Source organism: Pocillopora verrucosa, chromosome 5 (genome assembly GCF_036669915.1).
Source record: "Pocillopora verrucosa isolate sample1 chromosome 5, ASM3666991v2, whole genome shotgun sequence".
In the NCBI taxonomy this organism is placed as follows: Eukaryota; Metazoa; Cnidaria; class Anthozoa; order Scleractinia; family Pocilloporidae; genus Pocillopora; species Pocillopora verrucosa.
Window position 1 is genome coordinate 3439243 of NC_089316.1, and position 23602 is coordinate 3462844.

The window sequence follows — 23602 nt, forward strand, 5'->3', positions numbered from 1 at the left end:
CAACGATGAATGTTTAAATAAAGAGACTATGTGGAATCTTGCAAAGCTGTCAAATTATATCAATTTCAAAGAATGTAAAATTAATCTGAAAATTCAAGAAATGCTCATTACATGCCGGCAATGTGGGAAGTTATTCACAAAACATGTTTGGAAGGATTCATGATGAATCCTGCTTATTGATCAAATTATTGGGTGACAACTTGCTAAAAATCCTTCTATAATGGCAGAATGTAATATTCAACATACATGTATGCTAGATAACATGGCAAACATATTCAGAGATGAATTCAATATTCTTCTCCTATCTTCCAGCATGGTCCAAGCAAAGAAGACAGCACTAGAAATTAGCACAAGAATATTTAGATATAATTAATTCTCATGTTTTTCAATAAGCTGTGCTCTTTTGAAACCTTCTGTTTGGGTTTTTTGGTCCAGAGTCTCAGAGGAATTACTATCGCAGTCATATTGTCCTCTGAACCATATTGTATTGCACAATGTGTCAGAATATTAGCAGCATGTTCAGCATCGGGGCAAGTCTGCACAAGGTGAGTAATCTCCTCATCTGACATAACATGTGAGACACCATCAGTATGCAAAACAATGAAAGAATCTGTGCTGAGATCCAGTTTAAATTGTTGTATTTCAGGGATGGCAATGACTCCGTAGGGCTTCAGATGAAAGTCACCAACTGAGCGAGTCATCGCAAGCTTTCCATTAACCTTTGGAGAATTTAATCCCCAATCAATCCATCCATTGAACACCTTTATTCTTTGCTGCTCATCTTCTCTGGATGGGTGATGTGCAATTGTCATTGAGACTGCTTCACCCAGTCGGCACATTAATGCACTACTGTCTCCAACACTAGCTACTGTAAGATCTGTACCATTTTGTAAGAGAGCTACAGTCGCTGTAGTACCACAGTGCAATATGTTCCTCTCATGACCTACAACAGAACCACATGAATATATTTCAAAGCTCCTCAGCCAATAACTCTTTCACTTCCATGAGTGACCAAGATAGAATTTCTCTTTACAGTATCAATACAATGTCAAGCAAACTAGTGATGAGACTAAAAAAAAAAATCAATAATCAGTTGATCCAAAACCAAATTCTCCACACTAACATAAGAATTATATGGTATATAATAAGGAGAATTACGTAAAGGATCTAGTGAGTAAATGGGTTGACAGATTTAGTGGAAAATATGCATACTCAAAAATTAAAATTACCAAATTTTAGATTTCGTGAGTATCTGTCTGAGCACCTGTCTTTGTGTTAACTACAGTAGAGAAATCCTAAAGTTGCTCGAGGATTTGTTAAAAGATCAAGAGACTGAAAATTTGTCCAGACAATTTTCATGCTACCCTAGAACAAGGGTCTGCAGCCCCACCGAATCCCTACTGCACCTTCTCACCCCATGCAAGTTATTGAAATTTTGTCTCTGCTAAGTTATCCCTCTGTAACAAAAAACTTAGGAAAATGATGAAGAACAAAGAAATATTATGTGATAAAGAATGCTTCAAACCTCAATTAAAATGCTGATGAATATTTCCAGATAACCCCGTACCTCATTCTACATAAAGGTCTTTGACAAAAGGAACAATAGCTAACACGACCTTTGGGACTACGGCTTTGTCTTAGAATAGTGTGAGGTTGGACAGATTTATTTCCAGAACGCTTTCCAACTGCACGCTGCTACGTTGGAAAGCACTTATCCCCCGCCGTTACTGGGAAGAAGTACATTAGTAGTTTATTTGTTATCATTATTTTGCCTTCTAGTAAACCTTCTTCACCCTTATCACTGTATCCAATAACTATGTCTCCCTAGAGAAACTGTGTTCGCGTAACGAACAAAAACATAGCAAACAATTACATAACGTTTCTCCTAAACCAAAGCACCAACATGCTTTCTACGAGAATGGCCGTACCGTAGCAAATATATCAACAATCCCCACTGTGCCCCTCTTCACATCACATTAATCAAAATACGGTGGATATACAAACAATCGGAAATTATCTGAAATGAAGGGTGAAATCGCGCCAAACGAATGCAGATCGAAACTTCGAAGCAGTGACGCACGTAGAAAGTTTCCTTCCATAATATTGATGGTACCAGTGAGCAAAACTTCTAGAAAACGGTGAAATTTGAATCCACTCCACAATAAAATATTTTGGCGAAGAAACTAGTGTCATTCAACGAATCCAGACAATATTATGTTGTAGAAGTATCTAATACGAGCACGTGCTAAACACAACGAAAGTGAATATTATGTAAACTGTTTTCTTTCTAACCGGATGACAATCTAACAACTGAACTGAGTAAAACTAGAGAATTACCACTAAAATATCTAAGCTCATTCCGTCAAAATATATGGGGCGCCTTAACGAGCGTAACAGGTCAGACGTGAGTAAAATTCCAATCAGTTTTCAGCGTGTACCGTACATAATTCCTGTTGTTTACAACTACTTCGTACCTTACCTTTCTCAATAAGCCACTCACAGTATTCCTTCAAATCGTTGTTACACTTAATAAAAGCTTCCACTAATACACTTTCAATACTTTTATCGCTTCTGTAAAAGTTCTTTATACAATCATGAAGATGTTCGCTCACAAACTCCACAGCCACTGATCCACCATGGCCGTCGAACACGGCAAAGTAATACAAGTCTGGTTCTAGTTCTAAAATTTTGTAACAGTCCTCATTCGCTTCCCGTTGTCCTTTCGCAGTACTTTTTCCAACCGTGTCTACCGAAACATTGTGAAGAAAAGATTTGGCTTCAGCGTCGTGCCAAGCACCTAAATCATCGAAAGGGTTCGAAACAACATGATCACCGCCGCCATCGCTCCACAAGCGAACGCTCGATATTTCGCTGTTAGTGGAAGTTTCGCCGGAGAAACTTCGCGAAAATTTTTTTAGAACTGTAGAGTACTGAATTCTGTAGTTTCTTCGAATAATTCTGGGCAGAGAATGCTCTCCGATTCGGGCAAGACCCGAAATTCTACGGCACAACATGCTCTTGTTTGGACCCTGAACTAGGAAGACTTTACAATGTTTTGCTCTGGATGACGAAATATTCGATTTACACATGAATAGGATTATAATAAGATTTGTGATTGGCTAGTTTATGCTTCTATAAAAAATAACTTCTAATTGGTCACATCTTGAGACGACGCCTCCTTCCTGCCCTCAGTCCCAAGTGCACGTCGTCGCGCGCGACACGAGAGTTTGCACGAGTGTTTTTCGTGCAACGCGGCCCAACTCTTGCAGTTTTCACTTAAGAAAGAAGGATTTTTTTCACATTGCCAACGAGGAGGATATGTGATAATTTAAAGGTAATTATGAAAATTTCGCGGAAACAAATTGATTTTTTTCAATGTTGAAGCACATTGCAAAATTTGAGTTTCTTTCCTAAAGACATGCTGCAATCAGACCAGGTCAAAATACTTCCTCAAACTGCGAAAATGAATCATATCAGGATGTCATTCTATGTAAAATTTAAAAAAAAGTTGTATGATAACCAGTGGTAGATCCAGACCTTGAGTTAAGCTGGGGGAAGCGGCGGTTTTTCGTCGCTTACCCTGCCGGCTTTTCTTCCTTCTGCGATTCTTTGTTTGTTTGTTTGCTTGTTTTTTCTACCCAAAATGGGGGAATGGGGGGGGGGGTAGGCGAACCTCCCCTGGCCCTTCCCCTAGATCCGTCACCGGTAACGTGTTCTTAAGTTGAGTCTTCACTGAAGAGGATCTAAAAATCACGAATAAAAGCACACATTGTTAACACATACATGATGCATGTTTGGAGTAAGTGCGTTTGTATTGCCTGCATTGCATCAGTACAGCGGGCTTCGTAACCGTGGTTACAAGCCTCGAAGAGACACAAGAAGGTCTTTGCTGCCGGTAACTCAGCAGTTCCAAGGACTTTCTCTCGCTTTTGTCGTCAAAAATGGACTCTGAATATCTCAAAAAACACGTCGGAAAAGCTCTTGCCTCTGGTTTAGCTGAAATAGCGGAGAAAAGACCAGTAGATCCCATTGAATATTTAGCTCACTGGCTACGAAAATACGTTGAAAATGAAGAGTTTGCAAAGAAGGTATTATGTGTGGCAAATTTGGTTTTATGTATTGTTTCACAGTCCGTATCTACTACTGTTATATTTTGACCCTATGAAAATAGTCATAGTTGTTTCAGACGGAAACACGACGTTTTTAATCCCTTCAGTAATACAAAAAAATGGCGAAAGTTATTACTTAAACGTTGTGTAAAATATTGACTTCAGTGTGGGAAGAATTAAGAAATGTTTTGGCGACATGTGTTTGTATAAAGAAGTTTGTCATTGCTTTGGTTGCAAATACGGAATACGAACAACTATGTGATGATATTTTAAGTTAACTGGTAAACTTGAGATCCTTGTTCCCAAATTTTTTGGTCCTGTAGATAAGGAGCTAAGAAAAATTGTTTTTTTTTTCCTTGGTGTATTATGTTTGTAGGAACTAGAAGAAAAAAAGGCTCTTGAGAAAGAGAGACAAGAAGCTGAAGAGGAGCTTATTAGAGAACAGAAACGGAAAGAGGAAGCTGAATTGATTGCACGGCAAGAAGCATTTGAGAAGGCTGCCAATGAGGAGGTTGTGCTTGATCAAACACCAAGGCCGATTCCACCAGAAGTCACTGGGACATTGGCTCCTGTTGCAGAGGGAGATGAAGTAGAAGGTGAGTAAAGGCAAAGGAATACGATGTTGAAAAATGTAGAGTGACTATTAATTGAAGACTGTGACATTAAAACTTCTCTCTTGCCAATTTTTATCAGGTAGTGAGGCTGAATGAGTATGCAGTATTATTTGTACAATGTATTTGTAGCTGTGAAGTATCATCAATCAAGTGTCTCAAAATCCGGTGAAGACAAGCAGTATAGCTGATAAAACATCATGAACTTAAAGTAAATGCTGTGAGGTATAATTATTCAAACTCAATTTGCTGGACAGAAAATAATAGTGCAGCAGTTATTTAAATGACCTTTTACCTCATTACAAAATTATGTTTTGTCTTTTTCTGTAGTAACAATAGTAAGACTCTAAGGAGAGAGAATGTTATATAATGGTAATTGAACTGAGTGGAGTGCAATTTGGGCTGAAATAATATGCGTGATTATTTGTCTTTTATTTGTAATTTATCTTTGTATTAGTATTTAATTTAAGAGGACCCTCCTGTAAACCACTTTTGTGACGCTGGCATCCTCATTAAAGATTATAGTATATATATGATTCCAAAATTGAACGAGCGCGCAGCGCGAGTTCGATTTGAAATCACAAGTATGATTTCAGACCAAAATTGCACAACACGAGGTTCAATTACCACTTTATTACATCCATTTTGAAATCGCCCAAATACAGGACTTGGTCAGTTCAAATATTTTATTAATACAATACTGAGCTGGTTTGATATTAAATTCATCCATTTTTTGGGAGGAAAAAATAAGAGTTTTGGAAACAAAAGTTGCAAAATTTGCCACATGATAATCCATGTCTTTCATCTTCCTGCAATATGATCAGTTACTTTAAACAAGCCTTGAAGTCTGATTGGTTGTTTTGTTTTTAGTGTAGCCTCCTCATTGGCTGGGGAAAAGATGCGATTTAAAGCAAAAAATGGTGCAATTTGTTAATAAATCGCACCAATTAGAGCCAATCAGATTACAGGGACCATCAGTGATTTCAAAATGGGTGTAATAAATAGGAATATTGTTTGAAGAGTTCTTTTTTTCTGGGCTTTGCCTAATCCTTTAACCCTCTAACTCCCAGTGGTGATGAACATGAAACTTCTTCTAGTAATATCCGTACATTATTCAGCAAACAGGTGATGAGAATATTCAAACTTATTGGGTAGAAGCTGCTATCTAGATCTTGCACCAAGTTCTCATAACTAATTTACAAGGAAATCTGTAGCAGCTAGAGGGGAGAATTAACAATCAGATCTTGGGAGTTAAAGGGTTAACCTTACCAGCATAGTTGCCGAAAAGTTAGTAATTGTAACACATCAAGTTGCCCAAAAGTCATCTCATCCAAAGTCATGTCTCCCAAAACTAGAGTTTATCTTGATTTAACTCCAAATTCTCCTAACTAAAATATTAGAAAATGTATAATGGCTCGAAGAGGGAATAAATAATTAGATAATTTCCTAATAAAGCATCTAAGTATTTAAATCAGAATAAGGATCTAATAAAAACTTGCTGTATTACTCAAACTTTGAATCTCTATCAACTGATAAGTCAATACAGAATAAAAAATGTTAATCATTTGATTTAAGTTGTTAATTTCTAACAATTAAACTGTGACTGTGATACTAAGATTTTCTGTTTTATTTGTAATGCAGCTGGTCAAAGGAAGCCAGACAATGAATAACTCAGATGCATGCTTCAAATAATAACCAACAACTGAAGATGTCTTCACCATCATTAATATCGTTTTGAAAGTTTTCCCTTTGAGATAGTTTAATTTCAAACATTTTTAATGATTGTTTTGTTATTAACATTACATGTTACAAAAATTTTTAAAGATTTTATGATTGTAACTATCATTTATTATATTCTGAAACTGTTAAATACTGATAACATAAAGTTATTCCTCAATTCAAATTTTACTGGAGAGTTTTAATGCAATTTATTAGAAAAATATTCATTGAAGATGATAATTATGGAAATTGTGCAAATAATGTAGATTCACAAATTATGAAATATATAATTTTAAATTCACTCTACATTGATAAACTTAAAGGTTAGATATTGGCTCTTTGACCCAAATGTTATCATGATAAATTATTGATCAGAGAGCTTTATAACAGTTAAAGTTTGTTCAGTGACATGTTACTTGTTTTTTAAAGAGAACAATTTCATATTCGTGCAAAGTGAAGTGTCTGAGATAAGAAATAAAATGATCTGAAGTGCCTATACTAGACTGTACAAATTAAACTTTCTTAATGACTTGTAACTTGGATTGATGGCCTTCTTAAGAGAAGCCATTTGCTACAATCTCATCAAGCAAGAAACACCTAGCTTGCAATTTGATGCAAATTAGTTGGAAATTCAATAAATGAATGCCTGTTGGATTTACCTAATGTATAATATTTCTGTTTTGAACTCTGTTCTGAACTCCTTTCTTTTCCTTGCTTTTTCTGTTGGTTTTTTTTGTTTTGTTTTGGTTGGTTACCTTAGATTTCTTTTCTTTTCTTTCCTTGGATTTCTTTTTTTACCACCACTGGGTCAATGTATTTTTTAAATTCAATTTGAGGTATTCTTCAGGCTATAGAGACAATGTAGACAAGCCTTCTTTCTGAAACAATTATTCTGTATTTCTTGTGCTTAAGCTTTGACAAAAAGGGAAGGGTCTCCAAAGGAAGCATGCAGTTTGCAGGCAAAGTTTAAGTACTCACCTTAGAAGTGCCTCAGGCATTACTGGAATGTTTCATCAGAGAGAAAAATAGTACATGTCAGAGTATCACATGAGCAGAATTTATTTAAGTATAGGATCTCTTTAAATCCCTGTGGAGTGTGGGAAAACAGAGGTGGTTCTTTAAAATCTTAAGGAGTAAGGTCCATAATGTAGATGCAGTCTCTTTGTCATATTCATATCCTCTCTTCTTGGTGCTTAACACTGCCCCCCCCCCCTAACACCACTCCAGGGATATAAAAAGCCATGATGAAATTTGAAAATTGAAATTTCTCTGTTTTAATCAATCAAACAAATAGATCAAGACAATAAAGCAGAAGAGGCAGAGAAGACTACTGAGGAAGCTGCACCAACTGGTGAAGGTGAAGGTGGTGAGGCTGCTGCAGCTTCTGCTGAGAAGACTGATGAGGCGGCAAAGCCAGAGGGAGAGGAAAAGAAGGAAGGGGAGGGGGAGGAGCCGGCAAAGGAGACAGATGGGGAGGAAAAGCCTACAGAAGGAGAGACAAAGGAGGGGGAAGGGGAAGTGGAGCAAGCAGGAGAGAAGCAAGAGGGGGAAGCAGCTGAGGATGAAAAAAAAGAGGGAGAAGCAGCGGAAGATGAGAAAAAAGAGGATCAACCTGAAACAGAAGGTGAGTCAAATGGAGGAAAAAATGGATTCATCATCATCATCACTTTATTTGGTAATGCAGGTTACAAATTGGCATGTTTTTTAATGGCTCTCTAAAGCTGCAACCCTTGCCAAGTTTTATCGCAACACCCACTCTCAGCAACTTTGCCTTGGAAAAAGTTGAAATATGGCAAGAATCTTAATGAGGATTGTGGTTCACTTCTCATTTTCAAGTCCCTTTTTATATTAATAGAGAAACATTTTTCTGGTCAAGATATCTTATCTTTGCCATCCATGTTTTCTTCAGCAGCAGAGCCAGCACCTGCAAATAAAGGGGATGAAACAACGGATGCAGAACCAGAACCAGCACCAGCTGCTGAAGAACAGGCAGACCCTGCAGCTCAAACAGAAGAACCTGAAGTGCCTCAGGAATAAGAATTGTGTAAATTAATATATTAAATTTAATATTTTAGTTTTATTTTTCAATACCATATATGTTCATTTTTGTAAATATCTGCTTGCATTTTTATAATCTCTGTTAGTAACAGTTGGTATTATACTTTTCCAGCATATTGCACAACGTTTATGACTGTATTAGGATTGCATAACAATTCAAGTGAGAGTTCACCTTGAAAAAAAGTAACAGTTCAGTTGAGTTTAGTAAACAGACAAATGTAAATTTAAATAAATAGTTTGCATCATTTTACAGCAAGATATTTGTCATTTCAAGGGTGCTTAAGGTAAGGAATGTTGTATTTTTTTAGGAGCAAAAGTGAAAGGAAATCAAGAGTACATTTTATGAGTTAAGCTAAGTAAATGACTTTGAAAAAGACTTTTAATATGTTAAGGGTTAAGTTCCATTCAAGTTTGATATAGGAAATAAACTAAAAGATTTGTTAATCAATAAATCTATTTAAGCTATTTCCGATAACAATTTTCTAAGCAAGACAAAATGTCTGCACAGGAGAACATTACAAGTAAGTCTGCACATGTTTACTTAGAGTCCCTTCAAGGAACGATTTTTGATTTTTTTTTCTTGGAGGATTCGTTTTGATTGACCAATGCTCTCAATTAGAGAAAAAAAAGTGGAAAAAAAACAAAAACGAGGAGAGACAGATGGTAAACTCACGGGTGTACCATACATCTTGGCCACCTTCCTTCTTAACGTCCCGACCCTCTGCTACGGTCTGCGGACCTATCTGTTTTGACTAGGGCCTGGTGCCGAATTTACAATTCTGCGATCTAAGCAAACGTGACAAAGTGCATCATCAAAATTTGTACAGTAGACATGTAATCTTGTACCCTTTGGAGGCCTTTTCACCAGAATAATGGATAGTGCCGAGGTAGCTGTGGTGTTAAATGGTACTCAGGTAAGGACTGAAATTTATTTACCGGCGATCTTCGCAGTAACAGCAGTTTGGCACTAGATATCAGCGGAGTATACTTATATAATGATTGCATCACGCTTCCGTCCCGAATTGCTGTCTGTGTTCGCTGATTTATTTTATAATTCGCGGTCGATTCATTGTGCATGGTTATGTTTTCATCATGGTTTTCTCATTCGATTCTTATTTTTAAGCTTTGATGAATAATCTTTTTTTTTCTCGCTGCTGAAAAGTCGCTGATTACGTGAATTCAATTCGCTTAAACAAGTTCCGGCTGTGCACATTCCTCCTGTTAAACTTACCCAGAACGATCACATTCAGCTGAGTTTTTGAACAATGTCTCACTCTTTTGCAATTTTGAAGGGTATTAGAGACAACATTAGTTGAATTAGTACGGACTGCCGCGATGCGGGAGTCTGATTTTATTAATCACGAGTATGATTACAGACATAATTGGACGACACGAAGTCCTGTTACCAATTAATCAAAACTATAACAGAATGTGAGAAAGAAACTACACATCGGTTATACGTTTTCATTAAAAAAAAAACAACAACAACAACAACAACGTGAGCTCGGCGAAATGCGAGACAATAGCGCACGCATATGACGCGTTCTGTCCACTTACACAGGTATGACGTGTGAACTGTCTCTTAAACTGTCCTATTATATCTTCCAATTTCAAGTATGATGCGTACACTGTCCTATTAGTGCTGAAATCGGGCTGGTGAGAACCATTTATGTTCGAGAATTTTGTTATAGTTTTGATTACATCTTGAATGTACACTTCAGACCACCAAGTGTTAGTTAATTTTGAAGGGTTTTAACCCTGTAACTCCCAAGATCTGATTGTTAATTCTCTCCTAGAGCTACTACAAATTTCTTTCTTAATCATAACCATTACAAATTCCTTAATTCTTACTGGTGCCTTTGCAGCTTCATTTTTCACGAATCATTCTTTACAGTTGTAATCAGCCAAAGTAATTGGACAGTTGGCTGTACTCAGACACTTGAAATCGGACAGTTGAAGCAGCCAATCATTCTAGGTCCACTCAGCCAATTCCACCAATCACAGAATTGATCACAATAACCATAGCAACAACCACTTATCCAAAGAAAACTAGGCAATTTCCAAAATGGAGGAATTTTTTAATAAGAGACATTATCTCCACTGGAGATATATATTCTAGATGTATTTGTTTTTTGGGAAATTGAAATGGTTATGATTAATTGTGAGAAACAAATTGGACTCCTGCTTCACAGTTATCCAATTTTGTAAATCACTTGTATGATTAGAGACCAAATTGGACTCCAGTTGGTCCTATCACCATGATTATAAATTGATTACAAGAACTTTGGTGTGAATATGAAGCTGATCTTCACAGTAATAAACACTTCCTGAGCAGTGCTGAAAATAAGACCTGAAAAAATTTTCATGCCTGTACAGCACGGGATTTGAATGCATGACCTCTGCGATACCGGTTTTTTTTTCTTTTTTCAGGCCTTATTTTCAATACTGCTCAGGTAGTGTTCATTACAGCAAAGATCACTTTAATATTCATGTCTTTATCTGCAGTTCACATATATGATTTTCACAGTCATTTATTCATCACTTAACGGGTTTATTTGGAAACAACATAATGACCAACTGCCAGTTGGCTTGTTAGCTCAGTTGGTCAAATCCCATACAGGCCTAAATTTTTTTCAGACCTTATTTTCACTAATGCTCAGGCAGTGTTCATTGCTGCAAAGATCACCTTCACATTCAAGTCTTTATCCACAGTTCTCATATGTGATTTTCATATATTCACAGTTAAGAAATTTGTTATTAGGTCAAGCTAACAACTTCTTCTAGAAAAGTTTGAGTATTCACACTGCCTGTTTGCTGCACAATGAATGGATAATGTTACATGTTGAATAAACAATGAATGGCAAAGTTACTTGTTAATCACTTCTGGGAGTTGAAGGGTTAAACATTCGATGCTATGTTGCAATATTTAAGTAAATATTAAAACTTGATATTGAAGCTTACAAGTGAAGAAAGGATGTGTTTACTCCACAAAATTCAACCAAGATGTTGAGATACATCTTTCATTTTGAGCAAAATTTACAAGTATCATCTGATATGACAGTGAATAAAGAGGGCAAGTTTCTAAAGAAATTGTGGTGCAGCATCGATGAGGGGTATAACAAGATACAGTTGAACCTGTATTTAACAGTCACCTGCAGGGAATGGCAGGGTGACTGCTTAATCCTTTAACTCCCAAGATTTCATGAGTAATTCTCCTTACTATCTCCCATACAATTTATGCAATGTTAGCTTGGAGAATTTGGAATTGGATCAACCAATAATCCCTTAATTGATATTTTTCTTTATTCTCATCACTTGTCTGCTTGGTATTGTACTGATGATGTAGGGAGAAATTCTGTTTAGGATGTACACATCTTGCTTAACCCTTTAACTCCCATGAGTGACCAAGACAGAAATTCTCCTTACAATATCAATACTATATTAAGCAGACAAGTGATGAGAAAAAAGAAAAATATCAATTAGGGGATTATTAGTTGATCCAATATCAAATTCTCCAAGCAACATCACAAGAACTGTATGGTAGACAGAAAGGAGAATTACTAATGAGATCTTGGGAGTTAAAGAGTTAAATATACTACTTACTTTGACTTTTATTTTATCAACTCAGTTTATAGAACCAAGTTATCAGACAAGAAATAGAATGGTTTTATTTTGATTAATTTTTTTTGGTGAACTTTCCAATGTCATTCACAAGTGATCTTGTTAATCAATCAATGGATCCATCATCAACTGGTCTTCATGTTGCAAGCAATCAGTTAATCAGTCAGTTCAATTCATTCTACCTATACATGCATACAACACTTGCAATTATACGAATGCAATCTTTTTTGTTTCAATAGTTATCATTTGTTGGCCAGGAGGCAGAGAGCATACCAGGGATTATTGGAAGGAAATATGGGAAGGTTACTACAAGATTGGATTTGAGCTACAACCAGCTAAGGTAAAGATATTTACCCTTATATCAGATTTACAGTGAAACCAAGAGGTTACTGCATTAGATTCTGTGACAAATGGTTCCATGTGCTTTGTGTGCTGCAACTACTTAACCTTCCCTAATGTTGTTGCTGTGTTCATTTGCATAAATTCAGCTCATTTCGGATTTGTGCTGCTTGTCTCGGGAAAAAAATCACCTCACAAAGTCAAAGATTTTACCAGAATTTTTATTGTTGTATTCATTGTGATTAACTAGTTCAAAATTGGTGTTACCCCTTTACACCCTAACATCAGTATGTATATTCTCCATACTGTTTGCTAGACATTTCCTAAGGTGCTGACGAGGAGAAATTGGTTAACAATCATGAGCTTCTTTTTATTCTTTGCAATTCAAGGGTAATATTGTACTAGGGAAAAATCAGATGCTAAGATGCTAGTCAACCTCAGGGTGAAATATTAAATGTTACCTTGATACACTTTTTGCTTTCTCCACAGATCTCTCAATGGCCTGTACAGTTTTGAAAAACTGGAGGAACTAATCCTTGACAACAACCAGCTTGGAGATGATATGGATTTTCCTGAAATGCCCCATGTACACACACTAACGTTAAACAAAAACAAAATATCCTTTTAACCCTGTTTGGGTTATCAATTTGTTTATCAAGGAAAAATGCTGTGGGAGCGGGAGGGGGGGGGGGGGTTAACCTGCCATGGTATAGTATTCTGACCAGGGAGGGAAGGAAGCAAAATTCCAAGTCACTTCATTTCTTCATTTTACCCTAACCAGGTGAAGCTTAATTGATCCTCTGACCCATAAACAGCTTAACCCTTCACGCACCAATATTGATATACAGATTTTCCATACTTTTCTCTATACGTTTTTAAGGGTGCTGACAAGGAGAATTTGTCTAACAATCAAGAGCTTTTTAAGTCGGTGATGGTTTCCTTCGTTCTGGTGACCTGAATGCTTTAACTCCTAAGAGTGACTAATATCTAATTTCTCCTAACAACATCTCCCCTGAATCAAACATTAAGGTCCTGAGAATGAAGGAGATGATCACCAAGGAAAGAAGCTCTTGATTGTTGAACAAATTCTCCTTGTCAGAACCCTAAGAAATGTCTAGGGAGTAGTATAGAGAATATGCATACTGATGTTAGGGAGTAAAGGGTTAATGTGTGATTCAGGGGTGATATTTTAAGGCGGAATTAGATGGTATTCACTCTTGGGAGTCAAAAGGTGAATGATTTATGATTTGCATTCTGAAATGATAAAATGCCACCTGAATTCAAGAATCAGGTGAAAATTCCCCAAACTACATCAGTTTTGGCACATGAATGGTCTGCACAGTTTAGATCACTCTGTTTCAAGGCTTCAGTTAATGGAAGGGAAGAAAGGAGAATATGAACAGCAAACGGCAGCTGGATTTGTCAGGGAAATAGCTGCAGAACCTTACCATTTTCATGTATCCACTTTTCCACTTGTTCCCTTAATTAAGAGCCTGTCACAGCCTAATTTTAAATCATCTCAACAGAGCGATAAGACGAAGTCATTTATTGCAGATCACAATTTTTCCTTAATGTCAACACATAGTCAGTCTAGATGTAATTTTGGATAAGCTCTCCAAGAATCTACCCTCACTGAAATACCTGAGCATGCTGAGTAACCAGGCTTGTCCAAATGAACTGTCCTTTTCACACAGAGACGAGGAAGATTACCAGCGATACAGGTACGTAAACGCAAAGGGTAATTTATCAGGGAATATGATCCTTGGTCGGCTCCTAAGAGTGATACGTCCAAGTCCATAGAAACGGTTTTTTCGAGTAAAGCAATTTAGAAGTAATTTAGCTTTACCACTGAGCCTCGGAGAACCTACGGTGAGCGCGGTCTATTGCGAAGTTCTTATGACACGCGTCCTACAATTCATCATAACAAGAATCTTTTTTAATGTTTTTTTCATCAGATATTATGTCCTCTACCGCCTGCCAAAGCTAACCTTCCTTGATTCAAGACCTGTTAAACAGGATGAGAGAGATGAGGCTCAACGAGTTGGTGCTCACATGAAGATTATGGCCCCCTCTGACGAAGACCTGACTAGTAACGTGAGTTCCAAACATAAACAGCTCTTTTCGTTCAGAGAGACACCTCAGTAAAGAGTGTCCTTTGTTATTCCGCCCCCAACCCCCCGCCCCCCCAAAATACCTAAGGGTTTTCAAAACTGAGTCATCGATGGCTTGTGAGTAGGCTCTCCTCATTAGAACTTCGGCGGGAAAGTACGAGGCCTTGAGTGACGTAAGCCCGTGAAAGGTCAGTAGATGGTCTAGCAATGATAATTATTAGTACCATACCCCTGGCAAACCTCTACCCGACTCGTCTCAAATCTTCCCGCGAGCGAAGAAATGCGTGACCTGCAGCGCTGGTAATGAGGGCGTGCTCCAAAGTTAGTTTATGGAACCTCTATAGTTTGAGTTCTAGGTATCATATCAGCAAAAGACAACAAAGGTGAAAATGAATTATTAAAATGTTACAGTTTCTCTCATATCTTCGCAGCGACGAATTCCCCGACAATCAGACTAGGAAAAGTAACTAGCAATCCGCAGAGAAAAGTTGCAGCGAATGGAAGGAACATTTAGTAAAATCTTCCTTCCCTTTCACCGAAATGAGTCGTAGAAATTCAAATTGGTTGGAATTTATGCATGCATAGCAACAAAATTTGGAAGTAGTTCTCTCGAGGTAGGTTAGTGACCCGTGGCATCGTGTGCTCCTCGATACATAATATAGGATGCTAGAGCCACAGAAACGTCTATCTCTCGTGTGACTGGGGCTTGGAGACGACTGTCATTTCAGACTAGTGTCTAGGCCTTTATTCTTCGATGTTTAAGCTGAATCTTCTTCCATTCACGGAATAAATCTTGTCATCTTTTTGTCGACAGACTGCTGATTCGCTGGAAAGCACGGAATCCTTAAAATACACCCCGCTACCGAGCAATTCAATCACTGCAGGAGATCATAAAGGCACATTTGGACGTTGCCGATACGTCTACTACGGAAAACAATCGGAAGGCAACAGATTTATAAGAAACAACGAGCTTTAAGAAATGGTAAAATTTATTATTGAATTTGTTAAGTTTTTGTATATGTGACACCTAGTCATGAATTATGGGACGAAAAAATTTTCACGAACAAATTGAGCTTGCGAGAGATGCGCCGGCGAGCAGGCCCGCCACAAATTTGTGCGGTTGGCCGCCAGCGTTTCTTCGCCAGAGGGAAATTACGAGGCCTTGAGCCACGCGAAGCGGTTTACTTCTCCCTGATTCGTCTCAAATCTTCCCGCGGGCGGAGATACGCGCATCTTGTAGCGCTGAACATGACGGCCTGCTCGAAGCCTAGCGAGAAATTTACCTCGTGATCAATCTCGAATGCGTTCAATCTCTTTTTAGGCTTTCGGGCAAAAAAATACCACTGGAACGAGTACAAAGAATCTGGCCCCTTTTTAGGGGAAGCAGACCTACTGGTTTCCAAAGCAAATTTGAACTTCAATCATAATAGCACTTCTTTTTTTAAAAAAATATTTTATTGAACAAAATTGATTGGGAAGAAAGCAGTGTCTTATTATGTTTGAAGGAAGTTCGCAAGCCAGACGCTGGCGTCTTATGACTTACCATTTTTTATCAGTGATGTTTTCTTTATAATTTGTTTTAGATATTGTTTTACGCACTTAAATGTACTAGTGATGCAGAGTTTTACCGTTTTGCAGTTATTAAAATACATTTAGGAAGTTAGTAGAGTTTTATTGTTAGAGCGCTTTTCCGTTTTGCGTCGTTAAACCAAAACTTAAGTTACCACATCGGCCAATCAGAGGAGAGTAAAATACCTTTAAGAGCCAATGAGAACTCAAAATCAAACTAAACAAACTGCTTAAAGTGCGGGAAAACGCGGGCGACCAAGTCGTGATTGGTTTCAGTTTTGCATCTGATTGGTCATGAGGGTGGTGCGAGTTTTCTGGACCAATCAGGGTGAAGAAAAGCAAAACCAAAGTAACCAGATTACTTTCGACAGTCAATTGAAAATCGCTCTATTTATATACAGGTGTTTTTGTCCAAAGTAACCTTTTGTGAAACACTTTAGAATATATGTCAAAACGACATTTTATTCTGAAATTCTAACAATAAACCCGTATTGTTTTGCTCAACTTTCCTTCGTAATCGGAAAGGTTTTTTTTCTTGTTATTATTTTAAGGGAAAGAAAGAATTATTTAATGTACAAGTCGAACTTCTGTTTTAGTCTGAAAAGTGTATGAAGAATGCCTTAGCGTCGAAAACTGAAGTTCCCTTTTTTCGATTGTCATGACTATTTTTTTAGAGCGATTTTAACTTTTTATCTATAGTAAGCTGAACTAAATGCGATGACGTCGAGAAAGACTTTGGAAATCCTGATTAGGATAGATACAAATAAATACACAAAGTAAAATGTAATAAAAACTATTGCGTGGTAATGATACTGTTTACGATGCAAGTTACCCCTTTTTATAAACTGACTAAGAGTCTGATAATTCATTCAGACAAAAAAAATTCGTCTTTGAAAAGTTCGGTTTTCTCGTACAAGTCCTCTTGTTCAAAATCTGGAATAGTAATATTTGCAACCCGCGTCGAGTGTTGTTGAAACACCGCGCTCTCCTTTTAATATTGAGTTTTATTTCAGGCGATCCGGTTTTCCTGTTGCCAACCCTACTGAGGGGGAAGGAGGAAGGGGAAATGTTTTAACAATCTTGACAGGGATTATACATACTATGTTAGCTTCAATTAAGTTGATACGGAAAATGTGTTCAGGAAAACCTCTGGTCCGATATATTGCGCCAAATAAATTAGAAACCGAGCTTGCACAAAAGGAACACGATGACAATTTTTCGCTCCGCGCCGATAAAGGATAAACATTTTTGCTTTCATACATACTCCTACCGCGATTATTAGCGACAGAGAAGGCTTGGCTGCATCAATGATCCTTTAGCATGCACGCAATATGGAACTGTCTTATCCCCACCAAAGTGACGTGAGCGTTTTCGAAGAAAAGTTATATATGAAAAAAAAATTAGTCTCCTTAAAGATCTTTTTGGGAAGGTCTCTTTTAAAGAGCTATGTGGAAGCCAGCGGAAAGGCTACACTCTCGTTTACAATCGGTGTGACTGTAGCGCATTACCGTAGTATTAAAGATGCTTTTTTCAGCACTCGGATGATCACGCGTAAACACACACAAACCTTGTAATTATATACTGTAACTAACTGACAAGGCCACACATGCCTCTTTCCTATGACTAGTACACTTGATGGTGTATAGTGTGTATATATCACTAATTTAACATGCTGAAGCCACTGTATAAAAAAAAATGTACGTTGCTATGGTAGACATGGCTAAAACGTGGTACTCCTCTTGCCGAAGAATAACATGGAAGCTAGGCATGTGAGGTTGGGGGAACCAGCCTTATGACTTTTGCTCTACGAAGTCCTGTTACCAATTAATCAAAACTATGACAACATTTGAGAAAGAAACCAGACATCGGTTGTACGTTTTCATAAATAACAACAGGTAACACGGCGAAATGCGAGACAACAGCGCGCGCACATGACGCGTTCTGTCCACTTGAACAAACATGACGAGTTAACTGTCCCTTTAACTGTCCTATTACACTGTCCAATTATAAACGTGACGCGTACACTGTCCCATTAGTGTTCAAAGCGGACAGGTGATGACCAATCACATTCGAGAATTTTGTTATAGTTTTGATCACATCAAATATATTTAGCCATATACAACTGTCTTTAACCCTTTCACTTCCACGATCTAGATTTTTCATATCGTTTTAGTTAATTTGGTGATCTGTTGAATAATATCCCACCAGTTGACACCTTTGATAATTCTTTCACCTCTCGTGATCTTGCTCCTTGGGAATGTATTGATGATGTGAAGAGAAATTCATTATTGGTCACTCCTGGAAACGATAGGGTTAAAATCACCAAATTCTTAAAAATAATAGTCCTTTGGCTCAGGAGCTGATCCCAAAAATGTCGAACAGGATGGGAGCAGTCAAAGAGGAAGGAGAATGGGCAAGCCGAATGAGGAATTTTAACAAAAAATAACACAAAAACAATGCGTGAAGGCCTGTCATCCATGTATTTATATCACTGTCACGAAATATCAAATGAAGTATGAAAAATTATGCCGATTTGTTGATTTTGTCAGTCGGAACATCTTGGTACTCGAACATGAGCTTCATCAAAAATTTATTTTTCATGAGCGTTTGATTAAGGAAAATCTAGGCTTCTGGTGCAGTGAAGTGACTTACCTTTGAGCAGAAGGGTACTTAGACTGCTCAGATGGCCTGTAATTTCGGTGAAGGCGTGACACGATTTCCGCTTACAACTGAGATGGAGTAACAAAACAGGAGAAACAAAGGATAGTTGACTTGATGACAGCTTGCTTTGAAAAACCTTTCCGGATCATCCTTGATCAAACTTTCAAATTATGAAGAAAAGAAGGCAAAATTGATGACAACTTCCTCTGAAATTTTCGGTGTGACCACTGTTGATGAAACTTTCAACGGATGCCCTGTTGATGACGCTAAATATTGCGGTGATGTAATAAAGTCATATGGTTACCACTCCCTGTCGCGAGCTCTCGATAGGGCCAGAATAACGATTAATCCCTAGCGGGTCGTAAGATGACTGACGCGGAGCACATCCATGAAGTGTGTGGTGCGTGATTCACGTGGATCGCGTGACTTTCTCCTGACAGGAACAATATAAAATAGAAGGGGTTTTTTCAAAGATTGCCCAGAAGGGACAGATTTGGTACCGAGTTACATGCAAAACATCACAAGTTGAATGGAGGCCGCACGTTTATCAAGACAAGTCTACCTAGGAACTAATCTCTAAAAAAAATCCCTTTTTTTCGGACAAAGCAATGGAAAATTCAGACGCAGGTTTTATAATTAGTGATACCCAGGTAAGGAGAAATGTTTGTTCTCGGCTTTTGATGTTTTAATCGAGTGTGTTCAATTTGCTGTTCCGAATCATCCTTCTGTCATATGATCTTTAACATTGTTTTGAACTTGAATTGGCCCTATTTCATATTTTAATTTTCAAAGTTGAATTCGATTCAATATGAGCAGTCTTTGTCTAACATCTTCGAATAATCTAAATGGTTCAAATATGATTTCAATGGAACAGTCTGAAAACCTTTTTTTTTTGTACTGTGTTTGATTTCGACTACTTTGGGACTCGCAAACGATAGGAGGCGACAGTCACTCAGAGTCTCAAATCGTCACAGTTTTAATCTCTAGGACTGGGACCGACAACAATTTTCATACACGGGTTTAACGCTTATAGAATCATTAGGCTGCATATTTTTCAAGAAATTTTTTGTACAATGGCGGAACCAGGAATTTCTTGATGGGAAGGGGGGAAGGGGGGAAGTGTGGTGTCTAAACTTTGATTCAGAAAACACGTTTTTTTTTTGTCAATGTTTCCTTACTCGGAACTGGTTAGATCAAATGACCACCACAAACTGTATAATATCAAGCCAAGCTTTAATAATTATTCGATCTAAAAGGAATACATTTATAATTCGCAATCAGAACAAACGCAAATCAAGTCTTAATCTCGTAGCTAAATTCAAAGACTTCAATGTAAACTTACTTCTGTAGCGGGTCGTTACAACAGTCTCACTTTACAGGTTAACAGATTCTTCAGGTAAGCGGATTTAGAGACAGAAAAATGATAACAAAATAACTTCTTTCTCACTTCGATGCCGGTGAAAAACTGACTTAAAACATAATAATCTAACGCTTTTAAATCAATCTATGGAATAAATGTCAATCACAATTCTCGTCATTAAGTAAATCTGTCAACAAGAGGCAACGCCTATTTGATGAAGGAAACAACCCTTTATTGATGTATCCACCAACTCAATCATTTATTTTCTTTTAGATTAAAACCTTAATAAGGTAAGAAATATTTGAAGACATATATTGTAATTACGTTAAGTTAAGCAGTAGTACGCGATCCTGTTGTTTAAAAAAATTGAGTTTAAACAAGTAGTGAAGAAACCCACAGGTCTGATGGGAGTAGGGTGCTGTAATAAAATATCCTCAACAGACGCACACCGATAAGGAATTCAACTTTTCTGAAAAGAGTTTCCGGTTTATGAAAGGGATGAATCTTTAAATCAGTAAAATAACATTTTGATTGAGAAAATAGGCTGTGAAACATGTACTCATTAAAACTCGATTTTTAACACAGTTGTCTTTACGCGACCTTAATTGGAATGAAAAAAAAACTTCGTGATTTAATTTAACTCAAGTTGGCTGGCGCCAAGTCCAAAGTATCTTTTATTTTACTCAATCAAAAGAACGTGGTCTGGATAGAATTAAGATGAACTTAAAGATATCAGTTGGATATTTTAACACAATTCCGTCAGTAAAACTCCACTTTCAGATAAATCTTGATTGTGTTATCTCTTTGTTTTTGGTCAGTTGTCGCTTGTTTGTCGTGAAGCTAAGAACATACCAGAGACTATTGGCAGGAAATATGGGAAAGTAGTCAAGATCTTGGACCTGAGCTCTAACGGACTGAGGTAAAACAAAAATTGCGCAGCAATAGCCGTTTTCGATAAGTTCAACTTATCCTCCTTCTTCCCCATCTGTCACGTTTTTTTCATTTACTGCTTCATATCCACAGCGCCCAAAATGCTCACCGGGCGGTGACATACGGCGATGCCCATAATCAGAGTTCGTTATAAGTTCTTAGTCTTTCCTATAGGTCACGTTACCGAGATGTGCTGATGGAGAAGATCTGGGAGATGGTTTTACTGGGAACATTACTGAGTGCCCTGCTACACGGGATTCTTTACCGTCCCTGGGGAGACTACGCCCTTTTCAGCGGAACAAACACATCATAGCCAAATAAGAAAGTTTCCCAACACAAAGCTAACCTTTTGTTACCAATCAGACTCTTCTTTTGATTGCTTTTTTCATCATTATTTATTTATTTGCAGATCGTTGAACGGGTTGTACTGTTTCGAAAATCTGGAGGAACTAATTCTTGACAATAACCAGCTAGGAGATGATGTGGAAATTCCCGTAATGGCCAATTTACACACGCTGACGTTAAACAAAAACAATATATCCTTTTCATTTTAACTTGCACCCTGGATAGAGCGGCCCTGTAACTTGCCACAGACATATCCTTCGGGTGCTGATAACTGGCATCCTTCCCTTTGAGGCTATTGTCAAGAGAGGCCAATGTAAAACGTTTTCATCAATTTTTTCTTTTTTTCTTTCTTTGTTTGATCCTTAATTTTTAATACATATCCAATCTAGACGGATTCTTGGACAAAGTTTCCAAGAATTTACCTTCTCTGAAATATCTCAGCTTGCTTAGTAACCAGGCCTGTCCAAACGAACTGTCATTTTCCTACAGAGACGAGGAAGATTACCAGCGATACAGGTTATTTTTTTACTTCATCTTAATCTAACACCAAATTCTCATAATTGATTTAGACAAAAATGTGTAGCAGCTAGAGGGGAGAATTAACAGTTAGATCTTGGGAGTTAAAGGGTTAACTTCCACTTTTCTCAGGTTAGGTTATCGACGAGTTGCTTGAAAATGTTTTTATCGTTGTTACAAAGTGAACAAACTATCTAAATGGAATGTATAAGTTATTTCCAAGATGCCCGGGAGTCTGGGACCTCTTTCTTTGAGTGCAAAGCCTTTGATATTAAAATCATTTTCACTCTTAAAAATAAGAAATCCCGTGCAAAATAATTTTCAGTTTATCGAGTAAGGTTTTCAGACTGGAGGTTTGTCAACTTGAAGCCTTGACCTGTTATGTTTCTGTCTTATCGTCATTGTTAACGGTGATAATGATGATGCTGATGATTGTGATTTTAATGACGCAAATGATAACAGTAATGATGATAACAATATTGCTCTTAATAATGATTGTTATGAAAAACGTTGATAACGATGACGATGACGTGACCACAATGCTAATGATATATGATGACGTTAGCTTGACTATATGACCTGTACAACATGAATTTTCTTTAATCTTTGATTCATTCTTCAGATATTATGTACTTCACCGACTGCCAAACTTAACATTTCTCGATTCAAGGCCTGTTAAAAAGGCAGAGAAAAGAGAGGCACAGAGGGTTGGTGCTTACATGAAGATCGTTGCTCCTTCACTAACCGACCTGGTAAGTTACAGAAAATTGTGACATTGAAACGCGTTTACCCCAATTAAGAAAATCTAAAACTCAAATATAGTACGCCCTCTGTGACCATAGTATACCAATTTCTTTGCGTTATAATTTTCTTGATTGACAGAAAGCTCAAATGCAAGAAAGCGTAGAATTATCAAGATTCACTCCACTACCCAGTACCACAAAGGCTCCTGGGAAACACAAGGGGACGTTTGGACGTATTCGGTACAACTACTCTGGAAAGAATTCTGAAGGCAACAGATTTATAAAAAATGCTCAGCTTTGAAGCTGAAAACTATTTTACAAGTTTGTTGTAATAAAGAACCTTGTGCTTGGTGGGATTAGATTCCATTCCTCTCATCACTAACTGAGTTCGAGCTCCGTACTGTAAGATACTGACCAAGATTTCCTACTCGGATTTAAGGCCCGCGCGCTCGCGCTTCGCATGGCATTCCTGTCATAACTCTATTTCAGACTATTCTTAGCAAATCAATTTTCCTTGAGCATAGAAAATGGGCAGGATTCGCATTGATAGTATCGTTGTGTTATAAATAAGAGCTGGTTTGTCCTATCTTCCCACTCAGCTTAATTGTCAAGGAGAAATTAAAAAAAGAGAAAATATTTTAAAACCTTTTGGATAAAATAGAGTGGAAAATCTAACTAAAACAGAAAGACTACATGGACATCAATAAACTTCGTTACTGAAAATGAAAAGGTAGCATTGATTTATCTCCCCTCCCTCCAACCTGCCTCCCCCTCCCCCCAGTGTACTTTCTTCTCGAGTTGTTCTGTCACGGTATAAGAGTAAGGTGATGTCATGCAAAAAACGTTTTTTATTTTCTATTAATAAACTCGAACTACTATGACAGTTTAAGCTTGTCATATGCTATTTCTA

General features: G+C 37.4%; 4 protein-coding genes and 1 long non-coding RNA gene across 8 annotated transcripts in view; 3 read left to right on the forward strand and 2 right to left on the reverse strand.

Annotated features, from left to right (window-relative positions):
• Positions 1–3043, reverse strand: part of LOC131770442 (protein phosphatase 1K, mitochondrial) — a 4913-nt gene extending 1870 nt beyond the window's left edge. For both annotated transcript variants that reach the window (XM_066167152.1, XM_066167151.1), the window contains exons 1-2: positions 2480–3043; positions 1–943 (exon numbers count right to left, since the gene is read on the reverse strand). The exon at positions 1–943 is cut by the window's left edge. In XM_066167152.1, coding sequence (XP_066023249.1) covers positions 360–943; positions 2480–3014 — 1119 coding nt within the window. In that variant the 5' untranslated portion in view covers positions 3015–3043 and the 3' untranslated portion in view covers positions 1–359. The remainder of the gene's footprint in view (positions 944–2479) is intronic.
• An 821-nt stretch (positions 3044–3864) lies between these two features.
• Positions 3865–8905, forward strand: LOC136281297 (brain acid soluble protein 1-like). Of its 2 annotated transcripts, none has more exons than XM_066167700.1 (4): positions 3865–4088; positions 4486–4705; positions 7734–8063; positions 8352–8905. In XM_066167700.1, exons 1-4 carry the CDS (start codon positions 3942–3944, stop codon positions 8474–8476), a joined length of 822 nt encoding a protein of 273 aa, XP_066023797.1. In that variant the 5' UTR covers positions 3865–3941; the 3' UTR covers positions 8477–8905. The 2 variants fall into 2 exon arrangements, with proteins under 2 accessions (XP_066023797.1, XP_066023796.1); XM_066167699.1 differs by having other exon boundaries at positions 8349–8903.
• A 373-nt stretch (positions 8906–9278) lies between these two features.
• On the forward strand, positions 9279–16947 carry LOC131770488 (leucine-rich melanocyte differentiation-associated protein). 2 transcript variants are annotated; one of them, XM_066166853.1, is made up of 7 exons: positions 9279–9411; positions 12358–12458; positions 12947–13073; positions 14039–14178; positions 14413–14551; positions 15383–15550; positions 16152–16947. In XM_066166853.1, the coding sequence occupies exons 1-6, from the start codon at positions 9370–9372 to the stop codon at positions 15542–15544; spliced, it is 711 nt and encodes a 236-aa protein (XP_066022950.1). In that variant the 5' UTR covers positions 9279–9369; the 3' UTR covers positions 15545–15550; positions 16152–16947. The 2 variants fall into 2 exon arrangements, with proteins under 2 accessions (XP_066022950.1, XP_066022949.1); XM_066166852.1 differs by having other exon boundaries at positions 15383–16947.
• Positions 16948–17689: 742 nt separating this feature from the next.
• On the reverse strand, positions 17690–19173 carry LOC131770489 (uncharacterized). The gene is made up of 2 exons (XR_009339117.2): positions 18790–19173; positions 17690–18435 (listed from the first exon to the last, which is right to left on the reverse strand). It is a non-coding gene; the product is annotated as an uncharacterized lncRNA (long non-coding RNA).
• An 83-nt stretch (positions 19174–19256) lies between these two features.
• LOC131770487 (leucine-rich melanocyte differentiation-associated protein-like) lies at positions 19257–23599 on the forward strand. The gene is made up of 6 exons (XM_066166854.1): positions 19257–19448; positions 20977–21077; positions 21498–21624; positions 21810–21949; positions 22572–22701; positions 22832–23599. Exons 1-6 carry the CDS (start codon positions 19407–19409, stop codon positions 22991–22993), a joined length of 702 nt encoding a protein of 233 aa, XP_066022951.1. The 5' UTR covers positions 19257–19406; the 3' UTR covers positions 22994–23599.
• The last annotated feature ends 3 nt before the right edge of the window (positions 23600–23602 follow it).

Coding starts and splice junctions, on each gene's coding strand:
- LOC136281297 (XM_066167699.1), top strand. CDS start 3,942: ATGGACTCTGAATATCTCAAAAAACACGTCGGAAAAGCTCTTGCCTCT. Junction 4,706..7,733: donor AGAGGGAGATGAAGTAGAAG/GTGAGTAAAGGC, acceptor TCAAACAAATAG/ATCAAGACAATAAAGCAGAA. Junction 8,064..8,348: donor GGATCAACCTGAAACAGAAG/GTGAGTCAAATG, acceptor TGTTTTCTTCAG/CAGCAGAGCCAGCACCTGCA.
- LOC131770488 (XM_066166852.1), top strand. CDS start 9,370: ATGGATAGTGCCGAGGTAGCTGTGGTGTTAAATGGTACTCAG. Junction 9,412..12,357: donor TGGTGTTAAATGGTACTCAG/GTAAGGACTGAA, acceptor TTGTTTCAATAG/TTATCATTTGTTGGCCAGGA. Junction 14,179..14,412: donor GAAGATTACCAGCGATACAG/GTACGTAAACGC, acceptor TTTTTTCATCAG/ATATTATGTCCTCTACCGCC.
- LOC131770487 (XM_066166854.1), top strand. CDS start 19,407: ATGGAAAATTCAGACGCAGGTTTTATAATTAGTGATACCCAG. Junction 21,078..21,497: donor CTGAGCTCTAACGGACTGAG/GTAAAACAAAAA, acceptor ATTTATTTGCAG/ATCGTTGAACGGGTTGTACT. Junction 21,950..22,571: donor GAAGATTACCAGCGATACAG/GTTATTTTTTTA, acceptor TTCATTCTTCAG/ATATTATGTACTTCACCGAC.